Below are 12,214 nucleotides of genomic sequence, written 5' to 3' on the forward strand. Positions count from 1 at the left end.
TGAACATCCGTTTTATTGCATTAATCATTGCTTATTTGAAAGGGCAAAAATTAGCATCTTATCTTAATTTTCATGTCTTTGAAAACCATGAAAGTTGGGCATGAATAAGGTATTTAGAATGAAATGGTGTTATTTATAAAGCAATTAGGTTACATTTGAAACAAAATTTTATATCATAGCTTTTCCTGATAATTTTCAGTAAAAATAAACACAGGTAGGTACCTACATCAAAATAAACTTTTAACACCCAAATCTTTGCCTTAATGATGGTGTAACTGACTGTATATGTGTATTACACATTCTATATTAATCCCCTCTTTATGTTCTTTTCCTGGCCTACTGAGGCAGTTCATCTTGATTCATGGTTCTGTGTGTTATTCCCTCTCTTAGATTTAATAAATTTTACCTTTTTTCTGGTATGCCAGGTTCTCTACTTCTGCTGTCAAATTCCATGGTACAGTTCCAACAATGTCCTCTAGGAATAAAGAGAAGGAAAGTTTGCTAACATATCTGAATACCTACTATATGCCAGGTGCTGTGCTAAAAATGTTATAACATCTAATTTATTATACTCAGAGAAGGGAAGTGACTTACCCAAACTCTCCCAACTATTAAGAAGCAGACCCAGATTTTCAACACAGGAGTACCTGATTTAAATGGCCATCGTGGTCTATATCATATTGCCTATAGGTAAACTGAACATACTAAATTCTTCATATTTATAATCCAAACCACACAAGTCTTAAACCAGAATGAAGAGGTCTAGAGAATGATAAAATTAGTACCTGTGATTTCCCAGTTTTAGTTAATTAAACTTCCTTATGTGAAAAGCACCATCTTATTCTTGTACTTTCCATTTGCTCTATGGACATTACCCCTAATACTTTTATATTCTATAATTACTACTCACGGTATTGTCCTGGCTATGGCTGAGGTCTCAAAATTCTCTTTGGAAGTCTTTTCCTTCCAATAAGCATTGAGCTTCTGGGCAAGGGCATTTATGGTCAAGCTGAAAGAAAAGAGCAAGAAGAAGCATGTCAATGGTGAGAATTTATTGAACAACTTTGTGACCTATGAGACGCTCCCATCTAAAAGAAGCCAACAATTTAGGTTTGAACAACTACACTTATAGCAACTAGGATGGGAATCCACTACCTTTCAAATTACATGTCAAAATGACAGAACGCTGAATAGTCACTTTGATTAAAAAGGTAAAATGGTCACAAGTCCTAAAAAGTACTGTGTTCTCCAAATTTTCAAGGCTTTTGGAATCATAGGGGATTGAGGAGTTGACATTAGAGAAATAAAAAAGGACTAAATTTCAGAGACAGGGAGAGCCAAACACTGATACATTATCTGATTGTCATGTGACTACATGTAAACTATTCAGGACCAAGCTCAAAGTCATAGGATCAAAACTACATCTTATCTACTACAAGTCAATCAAATACTAATTTTAAAATGTCCATACAGTTCCTCTTCATGCAAATACTGATCGGAGCAGTTACAGCACCAATGGGCAACAAAGTCCCCTTCAATCTTCTACTGCACAGCTGTTAGTGGAAGCTATATCCCAGTTCTGGCTGTTACTCTTTCTCCTTTATCTCTCTTCCCAAATTAACAACAGTAGACCCAGGATCAAAAAATATAATGTATATAAAGTCAAAACTGGAACTTTACTTTCAAAAACTGTCAATTTCTAATGACTCTTATTTAATTCTATGACCCAGGATTATAACTCCATGTACAACTGTACACACATGAAATACTACTAAATTAGTATACTTAAAATCCCCTGACTCTCTGGATCGTTTCCCAAGGATTTTATAGACTTCTCTCCAGAAGAGGAATTCTTCCTTACCCCCTACCCCTTACTCATATTAAATTAGATTCTGACTACACAGAGAAGATTATTATATATGAGCTCCCCTTTTCCCCTCCAATGAAGTAATATTCCTACCTCTATGTTTATATCTTTCCCTCAAGGCACAGATAAAGAACTATTCCTTGTTTTATCTTAATATTCTACTTTAAATCTACTTAGAAAATAAATTAGACAAGATTCTGGGGAGATGGTGAAGGAGAAAGCACCAAGAATTTTACTCTCTACCTGGACAGCTGCACTGACTGAACCTGTCTGACGTAACTATTTGGAACTGTGGAGTCTATTGAAGGATTGAAACTTCCAAGGGAAGGCTTGGATGGTAAATTGGCAAATTTTAGCTCTTAGCACACTAGTAGCTACCATCCTTACCCCAGCCCCGTGACAGGCAGCTGTCCTAAGAGCAGCCTGTAGGAGCCAGGGTGGGTTAAAAGAACTCTGCCCTTCAAATATCAGGGATCTGTGCTCTGATAGCTGTGTGCTGTTTCTGATCACAGGCTCATGTAATCCCCATGGTAACCACAAAGAAAAGAGCTATAAAATATGCACCAAAGGAAATGAGATTTAAATGTTTGATCATAAAAAATCAACTGAACACAGAAGAAGACAGTAATTCAGGAAATGAGGATCACATCACATCTATAAAGCGTATAGAAAACAAAAAGTAAAATAACAGAAGTACCCCTTTATCAGTAGTTACTTTACATGTAAATAGATTAAACTCTCCAAATAAAACACAGAGATTGGTGGAATGAATAAAAAAACATCATCCAAATATATGCTACCTACAGGAGACTAACTTTATTATTTTTATTTATTTCTTTTGTTGATTCCAGAGAAAGGGGAAAGGAGGAAGAGGAGAGAAACATTGATGTGAGAAACATTGATTGGTTGCCTCTTGCATGCATCCCAACTGGGGACTGAACCTGCAACCCAGGCATGTGCCCTGACCTGGAATCAAACCCCCAACATTTCGGTTTGTGGGATGACACCCAACCAACCGAGCCACACCAGCCAGGGCTACAACAGACTAATTTTAGATGCAAAGACATAAATAGGTAGAAAGTGAAAGGATGAAAAAGGATATTCCATGTAAATAATAACCCAAAGACTGCAAGGATGGCTATACTAATACATATTAGACAGAAGAAAGTAGTACCTCGCCTTATGTGTGGTTTTGCTTTCCACAGTTTTAGTTACCCACAGTCAAATGTGGTCCAAAAGTACTAAATGAAAAATTCCAGAAATAAACAATTTATAAGTTTTACATTGTGTACTGTTCTGAGTGGTGAGATGAAATCATGCACTGTCCAGCTCCATCCTACCAAGGACGTGAATCTTCCCTTTGTCCAGCATATCTATACTGTATGCGGAGTACAATAAGATATTTTGAAAGACACCACATCCATACAACTTTTATTATAGTATACTGTTATAATTGTTCTATTTTATTATTGTTAATCTCTTTATCTGCCTAATTTATAAATTAAACTTTATCATAGGTATGTATGTATAGGAAAAAAACAGTATTTATAGGGTTCTGTACTATTCATGGTTTCAGGCATCCATTGGGGGTTTTGGAACATATACCGTGGTTAATGGGGAACTACTGCAGACAGCATATCGTGATAGCTAAAACATGGAAGCAACCCAAATGTCTATTAATGGTTGAATGGAAAAGCAAAATGTAGTATCTATATACAATGAAATATTATTCAGTCTTAAAAAGGGATGGAAATTCTGATACATGCTTCAACATGGATGAAGCTTGAGAACATTATGCTCAGTGAAATAAGCCAGTCAGAACAAGGCAAACATTGTATGATTTAATTTATGTGAGGTATTTAGAATAGTCAAAATCACAGAAACAGAAAGTAGAGTGGTGGTTGCCAGGAGCTGGTGGGGGGCATGGGGAAGTATTGTTTAATGGGTATAGAGTTTGACTTTGCAAGATGAAAAGAGTTCTGGAGATGGATGGTGGTGACGGTTGCTTAACAATATGAATGTACATAATACCACTGAACTGCACACTTCTGAATAGTTAAGCCCTGACTGGTGTGGCTCAGTTGGTTGGGTATTGTCCTGCAAAGCAAAGGGTCTCCGGTTCAATTTCCAGTCAGGTACATGCCTGGGTTGCGGTTTTGGTCCCTGGTCAGGGTGTGTATGACAGGCAACCAATCAGTGTTTCTCTCTCACATCAATGTTTCTCTCCTTTCTCCCTCCCTTCCCTTCTCTCTAAAAATAAATACATAAAATCTGTGAAAAAAAAGAATGGTTAAGATGGTCATGTTATGTTTATTTTGCCACAACCAAAAAAAAATTGAAAAGAAGGAAGTAGGTGATGTGTGGTTGCCGGAGGTTTAAGAGACGGAGAAATGTGGAGTGACTGCTAATGAACAAGGGATTTATTTTGGGGGCTATGAAAATGTTTTGCAGTTAGATAGTGCTAATAGTTACACAACTTTGTGAATCACTAAAAACCACTGAAATGTACACTTTAAATTAGTGACCTTTAAGGTATGTGAGTTATATCTCAATATGATCTCACCTTTAACTGGAACATAATCAACAAAAGAAAAAAGCAAACAAAATACAACCAGAGACATTGAGGTTGGGAACAGTCTAGCAGTGGCCAGGGGGGAGTGGGGTGGGGACAGTGGGAAGAGGGGATTGCAGGAACTACTATAAAGGACACATGGACAAAATCGGGGGGGATGGTGGGGGAGGGAGGTGGGTTCAGCTGGGGTGGGGGGGAGGGAAGGGGAGAAAAGGCACACAACTGTAATTGAATAACAATAAAAATTTTAAAAAATAATAATAAAATAAAAATAAAAATAAATAAACCTCTGTTCTCATGTACTCAGGTAAAAGTTATTAAGATAAAATTTGCATAGTGTAAAAATCATCTTTTTAAGTGTGTAGTTCTGTCAGTTTTGACAACTGCATGTAGTCATGTAACCACCACTTCAATTAACAAACTGTTCGCATGTATTTTGAAACCCCATTCCTTCTGACAAAAACCCTGGCTTTACTCTACTATTCTATTAATCTCCTTCCTTTTACTTCCCTAATCCTGGTATGGATGTTCTATATACACTACATCATTTTCATTCTCTTGTCTTAATTCTGTGCAATCCAGTTTCTACCATTACCACTCCATGAAACTGCTCCTCGTTCCCAAACTCATTATTTTACTAATGATCCTGTCTACTAAATTTGAGAATTTAAAGTGATCGTTGATTTTTCCTTCTCCTTTATTTCCAACATCCCATTATCAATAAATTACCAAAATCTTCTGATCTTTTTTAATAGAATTTGCCATATATTTCATTTTACACAGCTACTTCTATTTCAGACCTTCACGTCACACCTAGATTACTCTAGTAACCTTTAGTCACTCCATCAATGCATCTTACACCCTGTCGCCATATTTATCAACTGACATAATCTGTGTAAAGCACTGTATAAACCATAAAGCTGTACATAAGTATAATATACACTTGACCCTTGAACAATGCGGGCTTCAACTGTGAAGGTCCACTTCAAACCCATATTGTTCAAAATCCATATATAAGTGGACCTATGAAGTTCAAACCTGCATTGTTCGAGGGCCAACTGTAATTTTGATCCATAGTTGGGAATGTTTATCTGGAGGGCCAACTTAAATTGTATGCAGGTTCTCAACTCCACGGGTGGTCTGGGCGTCTAACCCCCTCATAGTTCAAGTGTCAACTGTATTAGATTCTTAAGATAGCATTTCAGTCCCCTCCCTTATTTAAGAACACACAATGGATTCTTATTGCTTAAGGAATCCACCACTCTACCTTCTGTCCCTCTAACACAGAAGTACTCAAAACTTCTAGGTTCATGGCACCCTTAGCGTCTCAAGTTTTCATGGCCCTCTTAAGTGAAAATAAGTATGTACTAGTTCAATTTATTACATAGTCAGGTATAAACAATTTAGTAAGTATTTATCAATTAAAATTTAGAATCCATTTGAAAAAAATACACTTAAGTTAAAAAAAGATTTCTGTTTTATTCTTAACCACAATTATCTACTAATGGGATGTGTATGCCTGTTGGGTACTGTACTTCTCAAACCTTGGAATCAAACTGGACACAGGTTTCCTCATTTCTTAGTCATGTATTTTCATGTATTACTTGCTTTGTCCCACAGCAACTGCTCAAAGTCCAGATTCACAAACATATGGTGTAATCAAAAGAAATGCCACAGATTTCGGTACATGGAAGTTGGGGTGCTGCTATTACAAATACCTAAAAATGTGGACATTACTTTAGAACTGGGCAGTGGGCAGAGGGTGGAAGAATTTGAGGGCTCTGAAGGAAGTGAGGATCATGGAAGAAAAAAATACAAATTCCTGTAGATAATACCAAAATTATTGTGAACAGACTGTTAGTACAATTAAGGATGTTAAAGGTGTTGCTGATCAAGGCTCAGAAGGAAATGAGGAATATGTTATTGGAAATGTTGAGGAAAGGTGATCCTTGTTATACAGTGGCAGAAAGCTCAGCAGAATTGTGTCCTAGAGTTATACAGAAAGCAGAAGTTATAAGTGATGAAACATTTGGCTGAGATTTCCAAGAAAAGTGTTGAAAGTGTGGCCTGGTGTCTTCTTGCTGCTTATGTAAAATGTGAGAGGAAAGAGATAAACTTAGGGAATAATTACCATATTTTGCCATATATAATGAGCACTATTTTTGCCCAAATTTTTGAGGGAAAAATAAGGATGCGCATTATATATGGGTAGTACTAATTCTGTATCTATATAAATGCTTTTAATCCTTGTATTTATGTTTATGTGTTAAAAGTGCAATTCTAGAAAGCAGTAACAATATCTGTATGCAAAATAATACTGTGGAATACGATAATTGGTTTTGTTTCTAAATATAAATAAATAAATGAGTGAAAAAATTATAACAAAACATTTTTTTTCCTGAAAGTTTGGGCCAAAACTGTGGGAAGGCATTTTACAGGGGAGGGCATTATACACAGCAAAATATGGTGCTCAACAAAAAGCACCCAGGACTTAATGACTGCGGAAATTTTCAGCCTGTCCAGATTGTGAAAGATGCTAAAATTTTGAGATTCACTATCAGGAAAGCATGTTCTAGAGAAAAAGATGAGGCTGTAACAAGACAGCCTTTTGCTAATACCTCAGAAAGATCAAAGGGCCAGAGTATTCAGTCACACAAAAAGCTCTTTTTTAAAAGATTAAGCATGTAACTCAAATCTCCAGAGCAATCTCAGTGCAGCTAGGAATAAAAAATGGGATTATCTAGGAAAAACTTATCAGAAACCCCTCGTGTGATGGAGTGAACATACACAACATACACATGAGACCCACAAGGTTCTGGAGAATGACATACTAGCACGAAAACTGCTAGATCTGACTGAAAGGGATGAAGAGAGTATAAAATGAAAGAAGGCTATAGTCAGGAAACAGGCTGGTGAAACATATGAGCTGTAAATACATGCAACCCTTCATGAAAAATGAAAGATGATGCTGAGGGTGGAGCCATCAGCCCAGAAATCGAGCTGGTGGAGGCGAAAGCCTCAGAAGATTACTCCCAGGCCTTGAAATGTAATGGAGTTGGCTGGGCTAGATTTTGAAATTGCTTGGGACTGGAGATTCCTTTTTCCTTCAATTTTCTCCCCATTTGAACAATACCTATAACTGGTATCCTATGCCTGTCTCTCCATTGTGTTTTGGGAGCAAAATATGAAAATAAAAAAGACACGCTTATAGATGGAAAGGGATATTACTCCATGATGCACCAGATTCAGAGAATCACCCATACCCGATTTAGATGATGAGATTTTGGAATTTTGAGCAGATGACATTAAGATGGGAGTTTAGACTTTGAGTTGTAATAGTTGAGATTCTGGGGAATGTTGGCATGGGGTGTATTTTGCATGTGAGATATTAGGGGGTCAGAGGGTGAAATGTGATAGGCAGAATAATGGTCCTTCAATGACATTTAATCCCTGAAACCTATGAATATATTAGGTTACATAGAAAGAGGAAATTAAGATTACTGATGAAATCAAGGTTACTCATCAGCTGGCCTTAAAATGGAGAGATTATATAGAATTGCCATGTAATCACAAGGGTCCTTAAAAGTGGAAGAGTATGGCAGAGAGTCAAAATCACAGATATGATGATAGAAGCAAGGTCACTGGAGTCACACAATGTGAGAGAACTCAGCCTAACATTGCTGGCTTTGAAGATGGAGGAAGAGGGCTATGGGTCTAGAAGTGCCAGCAGCCTCAAGAAGCTGAAAAAGGCAAACAGATATATTCTCTTCTAACCTCCAGGAAGGAATGCAGCCTTGCCAACACCTTGATTTTAGCCCAATGGGATCTGTGTTGGACTTCCAACATACAGAACTCTGTCCAAGATAAAATTAGTGTTGTCTTAAGCCACTAAGTTTGTGGTAATTTGTTATGACAGCAATAGAAAACAATTTCTACTGTTTATAAACAGAAGTCAAATATCACTGCATTTCCCTCAAAAAATTAAAATATCTTATGGTTCCACTGTGAGTTCATTATGTATAGCTCGGCACATAGTTTGGGGAACTGTGGCTCCAGCACAGTCTTCAGCAAACTAGAGCCTGTGGCCTCAATCCAGGCCCCCGCCTGTTTTTGCCTATGGGCGCTTTCATACTACAGCAGGATTGAGCAGTTGTGACAGAGACCACGTGGCCTACAAAGCCTAAAATATTTACCTCCTGTCCCTTCACAGGAAAAGTTTGCCGTTGCATGATCTAAAATATGACCCTACTCTATCCATTTGCCTTTATTTCCCTCACTCCCAGTTACATCCTTTTACCCTTACTCCCCATATTTTCACCGTTCTGAACTCATGTCACTACCTTAACTCATGCTGTAATTCTATCCTGGAATTCCCTTCTCTCCCTTTTCTAAATCCTGTGTCCTTTAAGGCAAATCTTAAGTCATACATTCTACCCGAAACCTTCCCTATCTCTTTTCTCAGGACATTTTCCTATACCATACCGCTTAGGTTTTGACTGATCAAACAGCCATTTTATTACTGTCTAAATTGTTTCATGTAGGTGATAATACACTATTACATATGGACTATAAACTCCTCAAAGACAGGAACCGTACCTTGAATTTCCTTTTTTTTAATTACTTTATTGTTGTTCAATTACAGCTTTCTGCATTTTCTCCTCCCCATCTCCCCCCACCCCAGCCAAACCCACTTCTGTCCCTTGCTTCCACCCTCCCCACTGGTTTTATCCATGTGTCCTTTATAGTAATTCCTTCTTTTTAAAAAATTGTTGTTCAAGTACAGTTGTCTCTATTTTCACCCCACCACGGCCCCGCTCCCCACCCATCCCCACCCTCCTCCCACCAGCAAACCTATCCCCTATGGCTTTGTCCATGTGTCCTTGATGAACTTTCCCCTAATTCTTTAGAAAAATTCCACAAAGCCCAGCCACTGTGCCATGCAATAGTAAAGTACTCAATATGTGTTGACTGTACTTTTCAAAATCCTCACCTGAGGATATGTTTATTGATTTTAGAGAGACAGGAAGGAGAGAGAGGGAGAGAGAGAGATATAGACAGAGAGAGACGGAGAGAGAGAGGGAGAGAGAGAGAGGAACATTCATCCGCTGCCTCCCGAACACACCCCAACCATTGAGCGAACCTGCAACCTTTTAGTGCACTGGATGATGCTCCAACCAACTAACCCACCCAGACAGGGTCGATTGTACTTCTGAAGCTGGAATTTACTCTAATAATGTTGTAAGTTTGAGCCCTGATAGTTGCTGTTGAAATCTGATATCCATAACTGTTAAAACTGATATTATAGCTGATTTATTTGAAGACATTCCAGCAGTATGATGGCTGTTATCTCTGTTACTATTTGCAGTTCTCACATCTATCATACTCTTAGGATGAATTTGTGATAACAGCCAGCCTTCTTTAATGCTCCACTCAAATTTCCTTATTTTTTAAATGAACATCTTTTCATTTTATATAAAATATATTGAGTAAAAAAGGAAATTGATGCAAGAAATGGAACAGGAGTTATGTAAATTTTTATCCTCAAAAGATTCTATATGCAGAATAGTATACTAGTTTTCTGTTTTTAATAAAATGTGTAGCAGATTATTAAGCTACTTAAGCCAGAAATCCTATATGTTTAACTGAATAAACCTACTGGTGATGGACTATATCTGGATCCCCTGCAATCACTGAAAACTCATACTGAAACTAAACATCACAAACCAAGGGTCTAAAACCTCTAAAATTTAAAAGGTACATAGGGTCTGACACAGATAATATAAGAAATATGTGTAGTGCCCTGGCTGGGTTGCTCAGTTGTTGGAGCATGATCGCATACGCCAAAAGGTTGTGGGTTTGATTCCCTATCAGGGCACATACCTAGGTTGTGGGTTCAGTCCCTGGTCTGGCCACACACAGGAGGCAACAAACTTATGTTTCTCACATCGATGTTTCTCTCTCTCTCTCTCTCACATGTGCGTACACACACACATACACACACACTTTCTAAAATCAATAAATACATCCTTGGATGAGGATTACAAATTTTTTTTAAAAAGAAAGATGTTAAGTAATTTTTGATATCTTAACAGTTGGATTTCAAAAATCACAACTACTCACTTAATCACAAGAAAGTCACTATTCCTTTTACTCAAAAGAAATAAAATGACTTTGGCTCTGAGATACCAGTCAAATGGATGTCATTTCTAAACTTTCACTCTTAAGAGTCAAGTCCTAGTCAAAGATCTCCATGATATGCCAGACTCATACAAAAGACCATTTCACTTAAAACTGATGGCAGATAGTCACCATAGCCACTGAGTAGTCCTACTGACCAAGAACCAGTTACCCTAAAATTAATTTGTTTTGCCATCCAAATAGTGGTCTGATAGTCAAGCACTAATCCTAAAATTCTTATGGTTCCACATAAATCAAGGTACAACACTTATCTAATTTTTAACAGTTTGGGGCATGCACACACATACACAAAAAGGAGATTTGGGGAATTACTTTTCCTACATTCTAAAAAAAAAAAAACCCTGCTACTGAGACTTCGAGGAAAACAAACATGTCCTCATACCTTATTTCTCCATACTCCCAGAATACCACATGCTCTTTCATGTCCTTGTATATACTTCCCTTTGCCTAGAATGCCCTTCCCCTATATGTTCACCTAGAAAACTCCAATTTTTCCTTCAAATTTAAGCTCAAATATAATCTGTTTTTTGAAGCCTTCTTCAACTCCCATAGGACTATTTAAAGGTTCTTCTCATTTTGCATATATTCCCCCATTAAAGCAATTATTTTATAGGTATTTAACTTTCTTATTTGCATGTACTTCATCCTATTTGTTCATAGACATCAAGGATTCTTCTTTCATTATTATGCCCCTAGTACATGGCACACAGGAGATGTCTCAAAGTATATGATGAAAGAAGAAATGAATGACTCATTCCTTCCCCAACGTTTTAAAACAAACTATTATTATATCCTGGCTTCAACTACTCCTTTCTTGGTCTCCTTAAAATATCTTTGCTGGTTTGGCCTCAATGCCCAGTTCCTTTCTCAATCTCATCTATTTGTGTTACCTGTTAAACCTAGATGCTTCCATGAAAACACACATGTCTTTCCTGCTGCTCCAATAGTTTCCTCTCAATCTACTCACTGGCTTCAAGACAATGTTTTAGAACAAACTTCAAACTGCTGCTTTTCCCCTGAACATATTCAATAACTTCAGATCCACTCAACTCTTTTCAGTAGAATAAGCAGAACAGAAACAGAATCATAGATACAGAGAATGTTTTGAATGTTGCCAGATGGGAGGGGGGGTGAGAAAGGTGAAGTGATTAAGAAGGACAGATTGGTAGTTACAGGATAGTAATGCAGATGTAAAGTACAGCATCGGGAATAGAGTAGCCAAAGAACATACACGAATGGTCTGTGGACATGGGCAATGGTGCTGGCATTTCCTGAGGCAGTGGGGGGAGAGGGAAAAGGGTAGAGGGGACAAAGGGGGGAAACTGGGACAACTGTAATACAATAAACAATAAAATACAGTTTAAAAAACATAAAGTGAAAATCTAATGAACAAAATAAACTAAAACAAAATAGAAACAGACTCAGATGGAGAACAGACTGACATCTGTCAGAGGGGAGGGGCATTGGGGATGGGTGAAAAAGGTGAAGGCATTAAGCAAAAAAAGAAAAACCTCGTTGACTTGACTTTGGGTGAACACACAATACAATATATATGATGTATTTTTGTAAAAAAGATA

General features: G+C 37.5%; 1 protein-coding gene across 2 annotated transcripts in view; it reads right to left on the minus strand.

The window, feature by feature from the left end:
* Positions 1-12,214, minus strand: part of MORC4 (MORC family CW-type zinc finger 4) — a 79,198-nt gene that overhangs the window by 41,793 nt on the left and 25,191 nt on the right. For both annotated transcript variants that reach the window (XM_053917235.2, XM_053917236.1), the window contains 2 exons: positions 911-1,009; positions 407-475 (listed from right to left, as the gene is read on the minus strand). In XM_053917235.2, the coding sequence (XP_053773210.1) occupies positions 407-475; positions 911-1,009 (168 nt within the window). The remainder of the gene's footprint in view (positions 1-406; positions 476-910; positions 1,010-12,214) is intronic.

The sequence above is a fragment of the Desmodus rotundus genome, chromosome X, assembly GCF_022682495.2.
Source record: "Desmodus rotundus isolate HL8 chromosome X, HLdesRot8A.1, whole genome shotgun sequence".
In the NCBI taxonomy this organism is placed as follows: domain Eukaryota; kingdom Metazoa; phylum Chordata; class Mammalia; order Chiroptera; family Phyllostomidae; genus Desmodus; species Desmodus rotundus.